Below are 22,498 nucleotides of genomic sequence, written 5' to 3'. Positions count from 1 at the left end.
GCTTTCAACTCTTCTATGAAGAATTTTATAAAAAGTCTATGGTAAAAATACTTCCAGAACCAAGATGGTTGGTGCACTGTTGCACTCTATTCCATTTGCACTAGTGGCGAAGAAATTACATTCTTCAGAGTGTAGTTCAAGTTTCCAAATATGGGAAATGTAGCTTTCATATCACCCCTTATTGCCCAATAACAGCAACAGTTAAACTCTTGTTACCGCCACAAACACATGGTGTTAAATTTGTTACTAACATTTACAAACCTTGATGACAAAACCAGCCTTGGCTGTTTGGCTAATCTTGACTGGTCAGCCAGCCCTGCTCAGTTGGCTGGTTTTTGAGGGGTTTGAGGCAATTTTTAGCTGGTCTTTTCTGGTCTGGAAAGGAAACACGTTATGATGTGGATAACCTGCCGACAGTCTGACAAATGACTATCCATCTGCAATGATTTCCTCTGTACATCATCACTCTGACTGACTCACAACACATGAAAACTACACAAAAAACAATTTTGTGCACTAGAAGCCGACACATCTCCTCTTCAATTCGACGTTAACGACTCAAGCGGGTTTCTTTACTCAGACTGAGTAAACACAACAGCACAACTTTAGCAGAAGCTATGATGGCAACGGAAATTCACCAGCAACTTTCATTTCTGTCAGGAACTTCCTCGATGAATCATCATAGAAAAGTTTTAAAATGTACTGGTGTATTTTTGTCTTTGTATTTTAAATGCATTTAGTAAGTTGAAAACATAACGTTAAAATATTGTCATTTCGATCATTCTTATATAATTTTATACGCTAAATATATTTCGACCACAATATTCACTCTTGGTATTTTCTCAACCAGCTTCTTGAGGCATCATCACCCCGGGATGTATCGATGGAGTTCCCATCTATGCTGGGCACTTATTGGCTGCTTTTCTTTATTATTCGGTCTAAGTAATCCATGTCAAAAACTTTTTTTTTTTTGCAATGATATAGCCTATATATATATATATATATATATATATATATACACACACACACATACACGCTCTCTCTCTCTCGGAACAAATCAAAGACATGAATAGCAAGCAACTTTTATTTTAAAATGTTTACTACAACTACACAAGGAATTATATCATGTCTATTTAACTGTACAATATTGTACCCCCCCAAATAAAAAGACAAAAGAAAAAAAGAATGTACCTCTGTAATGTACACTATTGTATATACAAAGTACATCTGAACACATGTTTCTCTGTTAACAGATATCTGAATTGACAACTATAAATATATTTGACAAGACAATTCATTTTACAGTCTTGTTTAAAATGGAAAGAAATTCAATTTTAACAATATTATGATTACAAAAAAGAAATAAAATCACCACCCTCACTTAATTTGTTTACAAACATACAATGCATTTTCAAGTGTATATTGATTGATTTTCAATTTACCAAATTAGAGAAAGAAATAAAAGTATGTAAACGAAGGCCTCAGCCAACAGCATACTACTGACAATACACAATAAACATCATAAAGCAGTTTCTATGAGTTACCTGCTGCAGTTTGCATGTCAAAGTCCTGCCCACAAATTCCAAACTCCAATAAGACAGTTTCCAGTTGCCTTTATGAGGTATCAGGAACAACATTTACAGAATTCTTCCAATCATTTAACACATAAACAAATGTTACCACCTGTTAAGACTTTTTCAGAACGCAACACAACAACACATTGAACAGTTCAGAAAATAACACGTTAGGAAAAGGCTTGTCTTAAAAAAAAGGTTGACAAAAATTGCAGCTTGGTCTCTCCGTAGATATTTTCCAGGATATAGTCACAGTCAGTCATGCATGTAAGACTACGCGTAACAGGGCTAATAAAGTGAAAAAATTCTTCAAAGTGAAGCTGGCTACAGAACTTGGATACTTTCACAAACCATCTTAGCTCATTTTCTTTGATAACAAGGCCTCACTTAGGAAAACACATGCTTGTGCAATCTTTTCAAGGCATAAGCAGGCAGTAATTTAGTTCTATGATGGACTTTGGACAGGTATCAATTGAAAGACTTAGATTGTCAAATGAACAGAGTGGCTTCAGAAAGCTACTCAAAAAGATTTTGCCATAGAAAACAGAGCACTAAACTGTAAAAGTTGTACTTTCTCGCCACAAGATTCTCTGTTGCACGTGCTTCAGCTGCTTTCTACCAGGAGCCTGATATCTTTCAGGTCATGTAAAGCCATTAGATAGAGAGATGTAAAAAAAAATTTAGCAAGTGTCTCCCTTTAGTCTGTGTGTATCCTCTGAGGTGGGTAAAGTATTTCCCTTTTTTGCATTATAAAGCTGGAAATCTCTAAAAGCTGCTGTTAGGCTGCTAAAATTCATAATATACATACGTACAACACACATACTAATACATAATTACCATAATACAGACCAAGTTGTGAATAATGACCTAAGGAAGATGTAATAAAATTGTTTTTCATTTATCAATTTTTATTTTTATATATGGTAGGTAAAGAAATTACTCATTTTAGGTCTTTTTTTCCAGTTATAATCATGTTTTTGAAATGTACAGTTGTGGCCAAAAATATAGGCACCCTTGGTAAATATGAGCAAAGAAGGCTGTGAAAAATATGTCTTTATTTTTTATCCTTTTGATCTTTCATTCAAAATATTCACAAAAATCTATCCTTGGATACAATCTTTGGATCATTGTCTTGCTTGAAGATCCAACCACGGCCCATTTGAAGCTTTCTGGCAGAGGCAGTTAGGTTTTTATTTTTTTATCTGTTGGTATTTGATAGAGTCCATGATGCCATGTCTCCGAACAAGATGTCCAGGACCTCTGGCATAAAAACAGGCCCACAACGTTAAAAATCTTATTTTTATCATGCTTAACTGGCATGAGGTACTTTAACCATTGGATGAGAACAGAGGCTTTTTTTCTTGAAACCCTCCCTAACAACTTGTGGTGATGTAGGTGAATTCTGATTGTAGTTCTGGAGACTTTCTGACCCCAAGACCCAAATAATTTCTGTAATTCTCCAGCTGTGATCCTTGGAGAATTGTTGGCCACTCAAACTATCCTCGTAACCATGCATGGAGACAATATAGACACACATCCTCTTCCAGGCCGATTCTTAACATCTCCAGTTAATTGGAACTTCAATTATTGTCCTGATGGTGGAAATACATATTTTTAATGCTTTAGCTATTATCTTATAGCCACTTCCCATTTTGTGAAGCTCAACAACATTTTGCAGCATATCATAACTATACACATCTTAGAATACTGCGTTACTCCAGGTAGAGAAGGAGGTATTGCCCCAAGTGAAATAGTTCAAGTACCTCTGGGTCTTTTTGACGAGTGGAATACCGCCCCCGCTGCCCCTGATTCATCCGGACAATGGAGCGGGAGGTTGGCCGGAGAATCGGGGCAGTGGGGGCGGTATTCCACTCATAGCTGGGAGGAGGCCTCGGGGAAGACCCAGGATTAGATGGAGAGATTACATCTCCACACTGGCCTGGGAACACCTTGGGGTCCCCCAGTCAGAGCTGGTTAATGTGGCTCGGGATAGGGAAGTTTGGAGCCCCCTGCTGGAGCAGCTGCCCCTGCGACCCGACTTCGGATAAGCGGTTGAAGATGGATGGATCATAACTATATTCTTTGGTGTAACCCATTGTGATGGATGACTAAGGGAATTTGGCCTGTGTGTTACCCTCATAATTTTACTCATGACTCAAGTCATGGCTGAACAATTTCATGTTCCTAGTCATCCAGGTGTACTAAAAATGTTAAATATGAATGGGAATATACTTCAGATATATTTTACTCATAAGAATTTCTAGGGTTGCCAATTATTGTAGCAAACGTGTTTTACGAAACATATTTAATTATGAGATCCCCCCTTCAATTAGTTTACTTAATTTAAAGGTTTGATTTTTGTGATTATTTTGAATAAAAAAATCAAAAGGATAATCGATAGACATATTTTCACAGACTTCTTTGCTCATATTTTTTGCACTGTTATGTGACAAAATACTCCAATACAAAGATGAATAAATCAGTTTGCCAGGGAAGCATGAGTGCATTCACCATGCAAACACCCTGTTAGACTAGTTTACAGGTTTGTCAGTACTGGTTAGCTGGTCTAATGCAAAGTTATTAATACAATTTTATTTGATGTGTTAATTTGACATGTTGTGCCGAATGTCAAGATTTGCAAACAGAGAAGCAGCAATGATAGGCGATGTCAATCTTACTGTATGTTCATTGCTATCTACTGTAGTATGTATAACTTGCATTTCAAACTAGATTCTTTGTGCCGATGTGGATTACAGTGCAATATCTTGATTAATTATCTGTAACTACTGATTGATTATTGAAAAAGAGAGTCATTGAACAACATCATGGATAAAGAATACAAAGATTTTAAAACTTGTTAAGTTGTTATACTGGCATCAATAGAGAGAGAGAGAGAGAGAGAGAGGTTTTTACTTGACAAGCAGTGAGGAGCGGTTTACATGTCGCAGCTATTTCCAGAAGGAGACAGCAACCAGTTTCCCCGAACAGGGGATAGAAAAATAGTCTTTAACCTGCTTCAAGTTTGCTTCTTCTGTGGTCTCACCAAAACCAGCTCCACTTTGAGTCTGAGGGGAAGAGAGAGTATTTGGGGAATTTTTGGAAAAAACTATCCAATGCTCTTTTGTTCTTATGGTTTCAGCCCTTGCCCATAAACAAATTCAGTCTACACAGAAGGGTAAAACAAATCCAGAACACTACTTCAGGATTAGAAAATAGGGACTGGTGATCTCCAAATTTAAACAGTGCTGGAAAATCACTCCAGTATTTTCACAGGTGTATATCAGTTCCACACACACTCTCTATCATGCTCACTCACGCAAGCATTCCGATCTCAGTTTGAGTCTGCAGTTGTCCATCAAGATAAAAACAATGTCAATATCAGTTCACTGAGGATGTTCTTGGAGTTACTAAGAAACAGAGGATGTATACCCTCAGACAGGGCAGGACTTGTCATTGGGTGGAGGAGGGGGTGGAGGTGTTGGGGGTATGGTGGTGGTCGGGGATCCCATCGCAGGACTGCCACCAGCAGAACCGCTCTTTGGGAAAACCACAGGCTTGGGCTTGGTGGCTGGGGGCTTGCTATCTCTGAAGGTTGAGCCAGAAGCAGAGAGACCTGTGGCTGACATGGATGACAGAGGGGACTTGGGTCCGGTGCTCTTGATGGGCCGGAAGGAGGAGGGCATGTCACTGACCGAGCTGGCGCTGCGCTGCAGAGGATACTGAGAGGATTCGGCCTCGTGGAGCAGGCGGGAATGGAGGGGGCTGGAGGGCTCAGATGCCCCGCCACTTTTAAGCTGCTCTAGAGTGTCAAGTACAACGTCAGGAGTGTGTTTGACGTTACTTTGCCTCTCCAGCTCTCGCAGCTCACTTAGAGCCGTGTTCATTGTTGCCTCAATGTCCTGAATGAGTGAAAGAAAAAGATAAAAAGTGAAGGGGAGAAATACAGAGAGTTAGTTTTTGTATTCTTTATATGACGGTCACATTAAAACTGACTTTGAAACTTTTTACAATTTTATTTTTTGTTTTAGCCCAGGGTTCATACAGATGCTTCAAAGATAAATTCAAGGATTTTAAGGCCTTTTCACATTTTTATTTGTTTTCAAGGACTATGCTCGAGATGTCATTAAAACAAATTCCTTATTTGTTCATTTAAAATAAAAATATTTTATTCATTCAGTAACTTAATTTGTATAAAACACCACTTATTACAAGTACAACATATCTCAATGTGCATCTTTAACTACACATTATCACAATAACAATTCTTGGTTCATTCATGATGAAACTGATGTGCCGTTGTAGTGTGCTCCCTTCGCACTTTGCTTTCCAACAAAAGTGAATAACTGGGTCTGTAAATAGTAATCCGTATGACTCGTGTGCTATGTTTTCTAAAGGCAACAAATGGGTCATTCTCAGAAAATGCTGACTTTCCAACTTGCAAAATATAGAAATTTTCCATTCAGTTACATTTTTGCCCATAAACGCTGAGGGTAAACATTTTGTAACATGTTGACAATATTTTTATTCATAAAGGACAACTTGATTGCTGTTCTTTCTTTTATTATATATTAAAAGTTAACACTAATGAGGGTTAAATGGGTTAAAACAGAATTTTGAGGGTTAAATGGGTTTCAACATAAGATTGTGTGGGTTTAATGGCTTTCAACGTGGGTTACAACACCAAACTTTGATGGTGAAATTGGTTTCAACATGGGTTACAACACCACATTTTGAGGGTTAAATGGGTTACAACACCAAATTTTGAGGGTTAAATGGATTATAACACCACATTTTGAGGGTTAAATGGGTTTCAACATGGGTCACCACACCAAATTGAGGGTTAAATGGGTTATAACACCAAATGTTGAGGGTTAAATGGCTTTCAACACCACATTATGAGGATTAAATGGCTTTCAACACCACATTATGAGGATTAAATGGCTTTCAAGATGGGTTACCACACCAAATTTTGAGGGGTAAATGGGTTATAACACCACATTTTGAGGGTTAAATGGGTTTCAACATGGGTTACCACACCACATTGAGGGTTAAATGGGTTTCAACACAAATGTTGAGGGTTAAATGGCATTCAACACCACATTATGAGGATTAAATGGCTTTCAAGATGGGTTACCACACCAAATTTTGAGGGGTAAATGGGTTATAACACCACATTGAGGGTTAAATGGGTTTCAACATGGGTTACCAAAACAAAATTGAGGGTTAAATGGGTTATAACACCACATTGAGGGTTAAATGGGTTTCAACACCAAATTTTGAGGGTTAAATGGCTTTCAACACCACATTTTGATATATATATATATATATATATATAGGTCAGTGGTTAATTGGTTTTTAATGTGCGTGAAAATATTAGTTAAAATGTGAATTAATAACATTTTAACATGCTTGGAAAAATCACTTTATGCATATTTAAGCAACCTCTGAACTTTGACCTTAAAATTTGTTGTCCACAACTTTTTGTCATAAATTTTTTTTTAAACAAAAAAGGTTTTAACATTGATAACACCAATGCCATGAAATCAAAAGGACAAATATTATTTTTAAATTATTTAAACGATTAATAATAATTTTGTTTAGCTTTTTGGCACATGTCCGGCCTTGCACTAATGCTTGTATTAAAAAGAAGTGCTAAATAAACACATAAATAACTTTACATGTCAGAGAAGTAGTGTACCAGATGAAGGGGACAAGGATTTTTTTCAGGCAATTGACCATTTCCAATATATTTTCTCAAATAAAAAAAAAAGAGTTAGGCCATTACATATTAAAGGTTAGGTTATAGAATGATACCTTTAAAAATATATTTATTTATTTGGCAATTTGAAAGATTTTTCATGACTAAAAAAGTGAGGAGACATGTTTGTCAACATACTTTGATGTTGACCCAAATGTTGTCAGAAATATCCTATTTTGTGAGGCACAAAGCTTTCTTTACACAAGGAGGCGCTGCATTCAAATTTGACATCTCATCTAATGTTTTCACTCTGGACGAGTAATTTTTTTTATAAATTAGGACTTAAATAAATGTAATTTATTAAACGATTTAAGCAAAGTATTTAACTATTTTCTATATTTCAAGCACTTTTTAAAACCTCTTAGTAAAAATGGCTACTTTCAAGGTTTTTCTAGGACATACATTTGAAAAAGCCAAATTCAAGTACTTGAAGCACCTTGAACAAACCCTGGTATAAGCCTTATTAAACTTTAAAAATCCATTATAAAAATACAAATGTTTACATGTTAAAGCACTTAACCAGTCAATACAAAAAAAAAAAAATATATATATATATATATATATATATATATATATATATATATATATATATATATATATATATATATATATATATATATATTTTATTTACATTTCTTGTTGCACTTAAATCTGTTTTGTATACTATTATGATGATAGTGAAACTTTGTAATATGGCACTTTTTTGTACCACTGTCTCCCTAAGATGATTCAGCTGATGTTCTTCCTCTTTTGTAAGTACGCTTTGGATAAAAGCGTCTGCCAAATGAATAAATGTAAATGTAAATGTACATGTTAAAAAACGATGATAATTTAAACAAAGAATAAAATAAACCATTTCAATATTTATGATGTAAAAATTATTTCTTTAAATGTTTCAAAAATTATTTCCACAACACAATTTTGTCCCTAATCAACTTTTTTTTCTTCCAAAAGTTAGTGTACTGAAGGCGGTCGTACACCGGACGAGAAGTTACCAAGGTTTTTACCTTCTTCAAAGTATGAACAAAGTGATGTTGATGAGTTTGCAGGTTAGTGTAACTGCGCAAACAGAACGATTAGAAATGGTGATGTTAATTATGCCAGTTCTCTATCTGTAGCATTGAATGGGCTTCATTCAAATGGTCAAACCACAAAAATACATACTTGTAGCTGAAAACATATTGTGTAGGTTATACTGTATGAAAGAAACATATACACAATATATCATCCAGTAATGGCTAGAGTAAATAATCTTTGTCCTCATATAATCATTATGATAATAATGTGATTTGTGTTGAATTTAATGGAAAACTCTAATTAACACAAATTTGAGCAGCCGCCGGATTAAGGTTGCAACGGTATGAGATTTTCACGGAGATTTTGATGTCAACAACAAAATCTACAGGAAGTTTCTCTCCCCCTTTTGAAAATTGAAGAGCATATTTACTTATATGAGCCCATTATTATCCCGTTTGTTACATAATATTACATATGTATACACATATAACACAGAAGGAAACATTACCATGGTTAGGTCAGTGTGCTAGTCTTAAATAATAGTAATAATAATAATACATTTATGTTGATATAAAATGAGGCCTAAAGATTCTATCTTTAAATTATTTCATATGAAACTATAACATTTTGTCAGAATATAACAGTTACTTTTACTCATGTAAAATCCTGAAACAAATTTGTAAAGGTGATGTGTGTAATTATTAATATTTTTAACTATTTTGTTTAAGGGGCTGTAAGTAGTGCATAGGGGGCCACATTGTATTACTTTTGAGATACAATGTTCCGCATTGATTTGGTTTCTGTATATTTTAAGCCCAGAAATAGTTGAGAATATTCTGCAATTGCCTAAAGTATTATATTGCTCTACAAAGATAGATACTTTTCTATCAGGCATTAAAAAACTGAATAAATGCAGAGATAATAAATGTATTTTGCCATCTCTACTTCCCTGTTAATTTATTATTCCGTTTTAATAATAATAATAATAATAATAATAATAATAATAATAATAATAATAAAAATAAATTATTATAGAACTTTTAATGTTTATTGCAAAGCAGGAGAGTTTACTTGTTTTTTTTTTTCTAAAACTTTACCCCTTTACCCGTCAGATTGCACAAAATAAGTACAATATTAGGTGGAATATTTCCAATTTGCGCAAATATAAATCTTAAACTGGGGGTGTTTTGTCTCTTATCTGGCAACCCCGAGCATGTTAAACGCTTGTGGAGACGCGTTAGGGCCCAATGCAAGTTAACTGAAATATCCAATGAAAAATAAAAACGCTTTTACGATGAATGAGCCGCGGGCCACATTACATATTTACATATTTATGCATTTGGCAGACGCTTTTATCCAAAGTGACTTACAGAGCCCTTATTACAGGGACAATCCCCCCAGAGCAACCTGGAGTTAAGTGCCTTGCTCAAGGACACAATGGTGGTGGCTGTGGCGCTCGAACCAGCGTCCTTCTGATTACCAGTTATGTGCTAACCATGTGGAGGGCCTGATCCAGCCCAACTTGAGCGGCCACGGAAATATCTTCAATGGGAGAACCATGGCATTGCTATTTCCCTGCTGTCCGCGACTCAGTCCGAATAGACCAGTTGAGAAACACTGCTTTAACTCACACACACTCATGTCAGACCCCCTCGCCTCGCTTCCCTCAGACATTTTCTCCGCTGCGTGCGTGCGTGTGTCGCAAGTTGACGAGTCTGACAGGCAGACAAGGAATAAAGGAGATGCGCACGCGCATGTGAGATTCTCCGTCCAGTTGCACTTATTTTCTCAATACCGTTATACTGCTGCAACCCTACTCCTGAGTCGTAGGTGGGTGTCTGTTGGCGGCGGTGAGCGTACATTCATAGAAAACAATTGTTTCTAATTTTAGAACATGCCATGTCATTACTGTAGTGTCAATGAAGAGCATGCTTCAGATGGTAACTGGTAACATTCCAGCTAAGGTCAGTCTCTTCCAATAGTGGCCTTGTACAGCCAGTACAAGAGAGCTCAGTGTGCTGTGAGATGTCCACACTCAGGATCCCTGGAATGCAAAGCACTCCAACTCAATTACAACCACATCATGGATAGATCCTGGACCTCAACCCAACCGTGAAATTACAGTTCAAAGAAAGACAAATAGGACACTCTAAAACACAAGAGGCTCTTCTAGAGACATCAGCACTTTTTCCACAGGAGCATGTTAACAAACTGTAAAAGGGAGATTGATTTTCTCTATTTACCTGTGTGTCATTTTAATTCAGTGCAAGTTTGCATGCAAAAACTTCACCAGAAACATCCTGCTAGCGGAAATAACAACATTAGCTAAAACAAAAATAGTCAACTGCTGGTCAGAGTAATCAGAAAAAACTTTGGCAGGGTTTAAATGTTTGTTAATATAAATGATACTATGACAACCCCTCTGTGATGTGGAGAAGGGTGTGATGATGCAATGCATTGAATCAGCTGATCAGGGTGAGAGCGAGATAAAGGGGAGCCGGAGGTGCCAGTTCGAGAGAGAGAGAGAGAGAGAGAGAGAGAGAGAGACGCAGGTGGCCGTGTTGCATGTGTATCGGTGTTTGTTTATGTTTGTTTTATGTTGAGTTTCTTATTAAACTTTGTTTACACTTCAGCCGGTTTCTTTTTAAACAAATACAAGTAGCTATATTACTAATAACTGTAGTTGACTTGTCTCTGCATACAGACCCAAAGGTGATTAATGAAAACAGAGACTGCAGTTTTTTTAAAGACTGTAGGTGATAAAGATTTTTTTCATGATTGAATTGCTGATAAACTGACAAAAGATGTGCATTAAAAATTATTCCATTTAATCTTATGGTGGTCACAGTGTTTGTAAGAAGACCTTCTAATTAATATCTATTTAAAAGGAGTAATAAATATACTGTATATCTGGTATATATTTTTGACAATGTTCATACTTTTGTTTTGGCAGAACAGCACACACTGCAAACCCTAATAAGTTGACTTTACTTAATTGATTGAGTAAACGTGTTGCCATCAATTTAATTGATTGATGACTTGTTTGATTAAGTTTAATTAACTTGGTGATCATACAGAATTAACTTAAATATTTAAGTTAATGTAACTTAACTCAGATTTGATATTTTAATTGCTGTTGTTTCTACTTAATAATTAAAAATTGAACTGACCCTTACAAAAATCGAGAGCTCGTAGCAAATTTCCTGCAAACCTTCTGCAATTTTGCCTTTGATTATTTTCACATGCAAATGAGGTTCACCACTACCGGCGATGAGCTGCAAACTTCTGTCAAACATTTGCGGCAAATCACAAGCTCATTTGCATGTGAAAACAATGAGTGGCAAATTTGCTGCACATTTGTGGCAAGTTTGCCAGAACTCTAGATGTTTTGTAATGGACAGATTAAATAAAGAAGATTAAATACATGTATTTGTTCGTGGAAATGCATAGACACCTGTACTGTACATGCACAATGACAACTGAGATAGTGTTAACAGGGTCCAACTTGTCCAAATGGGACACAGATCACCCTAATTGTGACATCACAGGAAACAACTATTTGCAACAAAACAAAATAAATATGAATTCAAAAGGTGCTAATACAGCTATGAGTTCAAATGTAAATGCCCACATATGTTCTCTTTGACCAAGGAAACATAATTAAATAATTAAAAATAAAGGCATTATGGGTATTCCCCATAGCCTCAATATTGCACTTAATGTTTAAACTATTAAAAATAAACATCTTCAGTCTAAAAAAAAAAAAAACTATTTTTGAGTAATGAGCCCAAAATTGGAAATGTTTAATTAGGAGAACTTGATTTTTCCAGCAATGACAACATTACAGTGCAGCTGTTTGATATAACACTTATGAATCAAACAATTCTATGTTAAAATACTTTCTTTAATCCCAGCCTAAAATAGGTTTCCCTAAAAAGTATAAACAATGTGACACTGTGGTCCTATCAAATCACTCTTTTGTTCGTTTGATCATCCCATCCAACCCAATTTGGAAATCAGCTTTTGTAGTTCCTTTATTGAAAGGGGGAGATCCTACTGTCTTTGATAATTATATAGTAATTTCAAAGCTTTATGTTCTATCAAAAATTTTAGAAAGCCTTATTAGTTAACAGCTGACATGTTATCATAATACCTTAATAAAAAGTTTTATCTAATAATCCATCAGGATTTCACAAAAAAACATAGTACCACATCTGCTGTTTTGGAAGTTCTAAAAGATATTGCGGAATCTTTAGATAAGGGAGGATACGGTGCATATCTTTTTATTGACCTATCAAAGGCTTTCGACACAGTGGATCATGAAATACTGTTGTATAGACTTAAAGGTGTTGGTTTATCAAATCATGCTATATTTTGGTTTAAAAATGATTTAAGCGGTAGAATACAATATGTACAGATAGAAGGTAAACAATCGGAGTCATTAGTGTTTGCTAAGGGTGTCCCCCAAGGATCTGTTTTGGGGCCCTTTTTATTTACTATTTATATAAATAGTCTTGATCATGACATTCAAAATGGGTGATTCCATTTTTATGCTGATGACACTGTTATATATTGTAGTGCTTCCTCTAAGCAGCAAGCCTAGCATAACCTACAATTAGCTTTTGATATCATTCAGTTATGGCTTTACAATTTACAATTCATTTTAAACGCTGATAAAACTAAACATTTCAATTATTTTCAAGTACAAAGAAAATAGTAAATAATCGTATTTTTCTTCAGTCTTTGAAAGGAAATGTGATTGATTTAATGAAAGAGCATAAATACCTTAGTATTATTATCAATTATACATTATTATTATTATATTACTCAGCTAAAGAAAAAAATGAAAACAAAGCTAGGGTTTTATTTAAGAAACAAGCTCTGTTTTGTTTAATGTAAGAATGAAACTCATCTCTGCTACATTCTTACCGGTACTTGATTATGGGGATGTTGTGTATCAATTTGCTCCATGTGATCTTTCTTCTTTGGATGCTGTGTATCATGGTGCTTTAAGATTTATACCGCATTGCAAACAATCAACACATCATTGTACATTGTATAATACTGTAGCTTGGCCTTCTTTGTCTACTAGAAGAGAAATGCATTGATATACAACTATTTACAAGGCTATCTTGGGGTTCTTGCCTTCGTATCTCTGTTGTTTGATCCAACAGAACAGTGTTGGGAAATATTCCCTTCCCACTCAGAATTGTTATATTCTTTGTTCCCCATGTTCGAATCGAATTAGGTAAAAAGGCTTTTAGATTTGCAGCTCCGTTTGATTGGAATTCTCTTCAAGTGAATCTTGGTGTCTATTGAATATTTTCAATTTATCTTTCATCAACTTTAAGATGAATCAAGGATTTGTATGTGTTTTTAGTATTGTAAATGTCTGTTTTCTGTTTGTAGTTTTTTTAATTTAAATTAGGCTGTGTATTTCTTTTTTTACTTATTTGCTGTCCATCTTTTACACTCCTGTAAAAGAGATTTCTAATCTCAGAGATGTTATTCTGGTTAAATAAAGGTTATGATAATAATAATAAAACAGAAACAGTGGCTCAACCAATGGCATAAGTTTGGGGTGGGCTATCTGACCGGCACATGGGTTCAGGAAACCTGTTTGAAAAAAGCCATAATTTTTGCAATTCCGCTTGTTAATGCTTGTGGAGCAGCAATTACACCATTCACTTTTCTGGCCACGTCCACACTATTTTATTTTTGTTTTAAAACTTAGTTTTCAGATTCCTAACGTCATCGATTTTCCAAAGTGTGCGGTAATGGAGAACCTTTTATTTTGGTTCTAGTGAAACGCTGTTCCAGTGTGGATGAAAGGTGTAAATGTAGCAAAACCAAAGCATTTTCAACTGAAAACGTATTATTATGGACTATGTTAAGTTTCATATTCAAGGATTCTTGTACCTGTGAGCTGTGCTCCACCTGAGCGATGACTTCTGGGTCCAGTGGTCTGTGGTTGCTGAAACTCTTTGATCGTCCTGCAGGCGTGCTCTTACGGAGCGGAGGACCTTCGACCTTAGTCTTTAGAGAAGAGTGGCGGGTGATGGAGTTTAGGATGCTGTGAGCGCTGACTGGACGCTTGTCTGTCCCCTCTTTGGGCAGTCCTCCTGCTGGCATCGAGGCGGTCTTTGATCCCGCTGCTGCACCGGAAGAGCCCTCGCCCATCCCATCCACTGGCCGGAATGTTCTACGGATACTGGTCGCTTCTGGACGTTTCCTCAACCTGAAATGGAGAAAGTATAGGCAAAATGATTTGAAGAGGCAATTGTTTAAGAGAAAGTACTCATTACTGCACAAGCATTTTATTCACAAGACTTTATAAAATGACAATTTTAGGTCACATTTTTATTTATACTGTTTGATGGTCATGCTAAATTGGCTTACTTTTTATTTTCTCCAATCAATACAACAAAAGTTTCAATGAAAAACTCACTCAGATGTGAAAATTCTGTCTTAATTTACTCGCCCTCATGCTGTTCAAAACCAGTGCATTGAAAGTGCATTGTGACTGAGGCTAATATTCTGCTTAACCTCTCCTTTTGTGTTCCACAGACGAAAGAAAGTCATATTTGTTTGGAAGAACATGAGGGTGAGTAAATGATGACATTGTTCATTTTTGGGTGAACGATCCCTTTAATAAAAAAAACATACTATGATATTAACCATAGCAGTAAGATAATATGTTAATGCATGTAGATATATCAGGTGTATGGATATATGGAAAGGGGTGATAACGGGAAAAATTGTGTAGGGGGAATTGGCATACTTGTTGAGGTTGGCTAGATAGATATCAGCCACATGGCCTCCAATGGGTGAGCCGGCACTGGCTCTGGTGGATACCTTCTCTTCCACAGCATCATTGGATGCCTCTAGGTCAGCTTTGGGACTCCCTCTGCCTGCATATCCATCCGGCCTACCGTGGGAAATACACAGTAAACACAGGTATAACTCACAGATGCTTCTAGAATTAAAAAAAAATGTACACTACTAAAGCAAAAATTCTAACAAACAACAAATTAAAACCTAAAATGGTCATATTTACATAATCATAAATAAACATTTCCCTTATGAAAGCCAGTTTAGCTACTACAAAGATACTGAATAGGTCTTCAGAAGATCAGTAAAACGAACAGTCAACCCTTAAAATGAAAAGTGGTGTCATCATTTACTCACTCTCATGTTGTTACAATCCCGTTTGCCTTTCTTCCATAAAACACAAAAAGAGATGTTAGGCAGACTGCTCAGCCTCAGTCACCATTCACTTGAATGGCGACTGATGCTTTCCTTTTTTGTTCCAAAGAATAAAGAAAGTCGAACGAGTATGGAACAACATGAAAGTGCTTAAATAATGACAGCATTTCCATTTTTGGGTGAACTATTGCTTTTATAATGTATGTACCGATATGACTGGTTAAAGTCAATAAACTAGACAGCTTACATGTCCTGCACTACAATGTACTGGTGTGGCACTAGTCCATCTGTGCCATTATGGCGACCCTCCCACCAGTCCTCAGATGCACGGTGGTACAGCAGCAGAGACACCCCCTTCTTAAAGGAAAGCTCACGATTGGTGCGTCCAGAGTAGTCAAAACGTGCAATGGCCTCGATGGGGTCAGACTCTGAAACGTTCAAGGACCCAGACTTTACTATTCAGAGACAAGAGAAGATAGGGAAAGACAGAGAGCAAAGGAGCGAGAGGGAAAGAGGAAGGGTCATTGCGTGGGAAGCCAGGCAGGTTAGAGCACATTTGTTGAAACAGGGCTGGAGCTGCAACGGGTGCGTGGACACACAAGGGCATGAGATAGGAGTTTAAGCTTGCAGATTGCATTTGGCTTGACATGTAAATCTCAGTATATCTATTTGAATAATACAAGACTTCCGATGCCATGCGGCAACAGAGCGCTCAGATTTGTGTGCACATGTGTTAGTAGGATTTACATTTTACATTTATGCATTTGGCAGACGCTTTTATCCAAAGCGACTTACAGTGCACATATTACAGGGACAATCCCCCTGGAGCAACCTGGAGTTAAGTGCCTTGCTCAAGGACACAATGGTGGTGGCTGTGGGGATCAAACCAGCGACCCTCTGATTAACAGTTCTGTGCTTTAGCCCACTACGCCACCACCACTCTAAATGCTGATCAATCTTGACTCACCATCATCACTGTTGTGGATTCCAGAGGTGGTGTCAGGTGCAGGCTCATCCACTAGGGGGGGCTCAATGTGTGGACTATCACTATAGAAATGAAAGTAAGAAACATACAGTAGATTAGTGAAAAATAGTGATGGGTTGGCTTGAAGAAGCATTTTGAAAAGCCTTAAAAACCTTGAATTCCATATGAATCTTTTTTTCTTTTCTTTTTTTAACAACCAATGCTTGGGAATGCGGATCAAACTGGCTAAACCATACGATTTCTGTTAATGATGGTTTGTTGCAACATACTGTTTTAAAATTCTTGGGGGAGTGGGGGGGGGGTGATCTCAGAGTGAACCTGTGAACTAGTGCTAAATGTATGTCTACAACTGATCTTGAGTCAGTTTTAAAATCGCACTGATTCAAACATGGTTTTAGATTTCCAGCAGATGTCCTCAGTGTGCATTTTTCAGCAGTTCAAAACAGTTATTCGTTTTGCGAAGCAATTGATTTGAGGTTTCCGAGAGGTTGGCCGAGTTCAGAATGACATACTAGTCTTACTACTTCAGCCATATATACCTATGGCAGAAATAGTAAGAGTAGTATGGTAGTATGCCATTCCCAACTTGGCCGTTGTTTTCTCCCATTACTGGTGGAAACCTTCACAAAAGACTGCCATAAATTAGAAATGGCAACAAACATACTAAAAGAAGAATTTTATCCAACACGCATACCTACTTATATCTAAAAATCAGTCCACATTTCCAAATGACTGACAAACCTCTTCCTTGAGTACCTAACTCAACAGACCAAAATTTACATGTGCTTTGTCAAAAGCTACTCTCATGAACATGCCAAAGAGATGTCAAGATTTATAGTTAATAAGGAATCAAATTTTGGCCTGATTCTCACCTAAAGCAATAATTTAGCTTCAGAAGACATGGATTAAATTGCATGGATTACCCTATGCTGCTTTATGTCCTTTATGGAGCTTGAAAGATTTGGACCCCATTGACATTGTACATTATATGTACAAAACACATCATGCACCCTTCAAAATATCTTTATGTTCCGCAGTCATACAAGTTTGAGATGGCATAAGGGTGAGTAAATGATTAGAGAATTATCATTTTTGGGTGAACTCTCTCTTGAACCTTTCCGCAATCACACTTCTGCTCTAGCGTTTGTACTCCATACTCTGGTTTATTCTTGAAATTCTGTATGGTCACTGCTAATATTGTGTTTTTCCTCATTTGTAAGTGGCTTTAGATAAAAGTGTCTGCTAATTGACTAAATATTATGTAAATATAATAATTATCTTAGTCTCTGAGGGGAAAAAGCAGAAGAGGTCAAGTAAAATAAGCTCTTTAAGTCACACTCTCAAGTCTCTCTATCTCTTTAGGCCTGTAACAGTGTGTTCATTTTTCTTTGAAGCAAAACAGGAAGCAGAACACAGATAGGAGGATCAAAGCTGGACGTTCCCGTGGCCTCTGACACCAAAATGAACTTGCTCTCACAACTCCACTGGGGAATCCAATGCGGCCAATTCCACTGTACTAATGCACAGGAAAATGGCTCTTTACCAAAGTCATACAAGCATCAGTGCCGATAACAGCTCTGTTATGAAATTCACAGGCCAAGAAACCTTCTAATATCCTGAAATTAATTTACTATAAAACTGAATTGTACAACACGATCTCCCAATGAGCACTCAACCAAAAACTCTGCTTAATTTACTGTCATCAATATTCTAATAAAATCTGTTGTTTCGTAACATGCGCTGCAGGAAATTGAAGCTCAATGGGGTAAATGTGCAGGACTCCCTACTCAGCTGGAATATATCTCACTAAGGCCATCCTGGTCCATTAAGAAGACAGTAGGCACTCATAAAGCCAAGGCTGTTTCATTGTAGAGCAGTTTGAGGCAGAAGGGAACTCTGGAATATGAATATGTGATGTGCTAATCTCTGTCTGGCTTGTCTAATGAGACATATGTAAAGCACAAATGCATTGGGACTCTGTCAATGGAGTGATATTCTACTGCTCACAGGAAACAAACGCCACTGATGTGTGGACGAATGTGTGTGTTTGCATTTGAGCTTAAAGGGACAGTTCACCCAAAAATGAAAATTCTCTTATTTACATACCCTCTTGCCATCCCAGATGTGTATGACATTCCTTCTTCTGCTGAACACAAATGAAGATGTTTAGAAGAATATCTAAGCTCTTGGTGCTTACAATGCAAGTTCAGAAACCAGAACTTTGAAGCTCCAAATATCACAAAAAGGACACCTAAATGTAATCCATAAGACTCTGGTGGTTTAATCCATATCTTCAGAAGAGATATGATAGGTGTGCATATAGCTGAGTAGCTGAGAATGAAGCATTCAAGCATTTTAGGTTGTCAGACAAAACTTTTTTAATGGTGTATAGAATGAACAACAACCTATATCATGGCAGGAGTTTGCAGCATGTTAACTTTAAGTTATCATAACTTGAAATGTTGATTTAGAATAACTGCCCTGGATTGATTTTGTTGAGATATCTCAATTATTCAAGTTGTTGTTGGCTGAACTTGTGATAAGTTATTGAAATTAGAAAAACTAGTTAGCTGAAATCAAAAACATAAGTCAAGCTAACATCATGCTCACATATTTGGATTCCCAGCATGCACGGTGGCATGAATAATTGCAGTGTTACTGTTTTTATCTTTTACTGTTTGCCTCTTTAATTTATATTGTACGTTGTTGCAATAATTGAAAGCTCATCATTTTACACAATGATGTGTTTGATGATTGTCACCATCATGATTTGTGTGTAAAGTGTTGAGGCTGATGCCTCTCTCCTTTACAAGCTTAAGTATTAGAATGATAAATGGATCAGATGTTGGTCTATTGTTTTATTTCTTTATTTTGAATCCCCATTTCTCCCCAATTTGGAATGCCCAATTCCCACTACTTAGTAGGTCCTTGCAGTGGTGCAGTTACTCACTTCAAATTGCCTCAGCTTCTGAGAACGTCAATCCGCGTATCTTATCACGTGGCTCACTGTGCATGACACCGTGGAGACTCACAGCATGACAACTCTCCGTGATCCATGTACAACTTACCACATGCCCCATTGAGAGCGAGAACCACTAATCGCGACCACAAGGAGGTTACCCCATGGTTCCCCTGGCCATTGCCCATGAGGACGCAACACTTCTTGTTGAGTGAGCTCGGACCCGCAAAGGGGGGGTCACGGCCTGGGTGTGATAAGCCAATGAAATGGCGTCCACTACCCAGTGGGAAAGCCTCTGTTTGGAGACAGCGTTTCCTTTCTGCTGTCCCCCAAAGCAGACAAAGAGCTACTCAGAACATCTAAAGCTCTGTGTGCGGTCCAGGTAGGTACGCAAAGCACGTACCGGACACAGCAACGAAGGGGCTGGGTCTGCCTCCTCCCGGGGCAGCCAATTTGGTTGCTTAGGAGAACTGGGCTGGAGTCACTCAGCATGCCCTGGATGTCAGCATCAATACTCACTGAGCTACCAGGCCCCCAAGATGTTTCTGATCATCAACTGGCCATTTTCCATGAAATGGCAGTTAATTTATCTCTGAAAATTTGATAGCCCTAACTACTTCTATGGTTATCAATCAAATAAAATGATAATAAATGTTATTGCACTTCTATATTCAGTTTCAATTGAATTAGAATGAAGTTGATTGAACTAAGGAACGTTCAAGTTTTCTTAAAAAGATATCAAGCTCATTTAACAACTGTTATTGATTTAAGTCAACTTTATGTCCTGTTTAACAACTTGCCCTTTGAAGTTGACACTTAGAATTTTAAGGCAGCAAGGAATCATACTTTAAGATGAAATAGCAAGATTTATTTAGTTGTTGTTGTTGCTTTTTTACAGTGGTTAACATGTCTCAACTTCACATGAATTAACACAGACTAAATACACACTGGGCTAACAACACAGTGCCAATGCAATCCAAACAATCCCAACCACGGAAACCAAATAAAACAATTCACGTCTTTTCACCTCTAACTCACAAACAAACCTGATCTAGACCCGTAGCTTTCTTCTCTCAGTGACACCACAATCTGAAGCTATTTCCTCCATTATCTCTTAAACAGTTATTAAAATGCTGTAGGATGGCATTCCATTAGCACTTGGCCTTTAGCAGATAGGATAACCTTGTTTTAAAATGAAAGAAGAGACTTTTCATAATGAAGTATTATGGGGTTGGCTGTCTGTCGTGATTCTGGTTTCTTTCTTTGTGACATCCCTCTGGAGTCTAGCTCGTGTGCTGAGTTGACACATGCTGGGGGTAACCAATGTATCTGGTCTTCAACCACTAAACCTACAGTTTTAATGAGCATGATCCTGTAAGTGTAGAATGTAATTTGTTTCTCTTGTTCTCTTTATAATGTCTCTTTATCTTTCTAATAATTTATTCATCATGTCTGACCTGTTCCGTACTACTGTAAATCATACAGTACTCATCTGATCCAACTCATTCATTTCTGGTTTTGCGGTTCACTTGAGAAGCTGCTTCAATAAAACATTGGACCAAAATTGCACAGTGCCAAGATTAAAAGCTTAATTTCACCAAAAAAATCAAGACTCGGGTTCTAGACTCACCAGTATTCTTCAGTTGCTCCTCCACGCTCATAAATGGGCCCCTCCAGCTCACGGGGCCCAGGGAAGATGCTCTCATGGTGGATGATGATGGTTTTTATGAACTCGTTTACATGTGCCTGGCAGGAGACTTGGTCATGGCCCTCAGGCACAGACATGAGAGTGGGGCCGAAGCAGATTGCCAGGTTGTAGGGGTCCATCATGTTGTCGTCACTATACTGGGAGAGACTAGTAAAAGAGAGAAAGACAGAGAGAGATTGATAAACATTGGAGATATATTTGAGATTTGCCTATTAATGTCTATTAATAATCTATTTTATTTTATATATAGTTAGAATTTTTATTAAAACTACTGGCACCGTATTTTTTTTTTAATTATGTGTCTAATTAGTAGGGAGCGTTTAATGTCTATTAAGGTCCATTCATATTTTATTTTATTTAATTTTAAATATTGTTGGCATTATTAGACTACCGACACCTTATTTTCTTATTTTTAACTTTTACTAATTTGAAAATGTTCTATTTTTAATATAATTTTTTTTTTATCATTTTGTCACTGTTTTTTATTCTTTGGCAACATTGTACACATAATATCATGGCTATGAAATATTTTGAAATGTAAAAAAATATAATAAAAAAATAGATAAAAAATAAATATAATATAAAATAAACAAAGAGCTGATTCATGATGTGAAGTACACCAAATGTGAAAATCAAAATAGTTTACTATCCATAAACATTTTAAAATGAGCGCTGCTCATATTAATATTCTCATGCAGAGACCGACTCCTGCTGGACTAATGCGAAAAACAGATTGAGTTCCAGACTCAGAATCTAACTAAACTTCCTTGCAACAGCTCATTTCTCATGAGCCCGAGCCAGCTTTCTCTCATACATATGTGTTTGTACATGTGTCTGTTTAACTACCCTGTGACAGTTACACACTTTTAAGTCATCACCTTCTCACTCAAACGAATGAGAACTCTGATGTGACCATAAACAAAACATATTCTTATTTGTGTTTGTTTCAGTTTGCTTGGCTATATTTTGGGGACAAATCTGTCCCCAAAGGTTAACTAAATCTGATCAAACATTTCTTTTGGACACTCAGGGACAACCTCATTTGGAAAAAAATCAAATATAACATAAATAATGCTTCTTGAATTCCAAAAATAAAATGTTTTCTTTTAGGGGTAGGGCAAGTCTAAAATCATTATAATTATCTTTATATATCAGCAACTAATGTCTATGGTATGTCTCCATAAGTGAACGTAGGTTCAAAGAGAGGGGGTTGGGGCAAAAGCAGTCTGGTCACATAAATGCCCACATGGAGAGACTCCAACCCAAATTTATGGGAGATGTCCTTCCTAGA

At 36.8% G+C, this 22,498-nt stretch overlaps 1 protein-coding gene across 2 annotated transcripts in view; it reads right to left on the bottom strand.

Annotated features, from left to right (window-relative positions):
* Positions 1-1,078: 1,078 nt before the first annotated feature.
* LOC127625927 (SLIT-ROBO Rho GTPase-activating protein 2) overlaps positions 1,079-22,498 on the bottom strand; it is a 147,991-nt gene continuing 126,571 nt past the window's right edge. Inside the window, exons 18-23 of one of the 2 annotated variants that reach the window (XM_052101403.1) lie at positions 21,130-21,354; positions 16,523-16,602; positions 15,803-16,010; positions 15,131-15,277; positions 14,269-14,587; positions 1,079-5,473 (exon numbers count right to left, since the gene is read on the bottom strand). In XM_052101403.1, the coding sequence (XP_051957363.1) occupies positions 5,006-5,473; positions 14,269-14,587; positions 15,131-15,277; positions 15,803-16,010; positions 16,523-16,602; positions 21,130-21,354 (1,447 nt within the window). In that variant the 3' untranslated portion in view covers positions 1,079-5,005. The remainder of the gene's footprint in view (positions 5,474-14,268; positions 14,588-15,130; positions 15,278-15,802; positions 16,011-16,522; positions 16,603-21,129; positions 21,355-22,498) is intronic. The other variant, XM_052101404.1, reaches the window with a different exon arrangement.

The sequence above is a fragment of the Xyrauchen texanus genome, chromosome 32 (assembly GCF_025860055.1).
Source record: "Xyrauchen texanus isolate HMW12.3.18 chromosome 32, RBS_HiC_50CHRs, whole genome shotgun sequence".
Classification (NCBI taxonomy): Eukaryota; Metazoa; Chordata; class Actinopteri; order Cypriniformes; family Catostomidae; genus Xyrauchen; species Xyrauchen texanus.
Note: the sequence above shows the minus strand (reverse complement) of the source record. Positions and strands in the feature narration are given on the sequence as shown.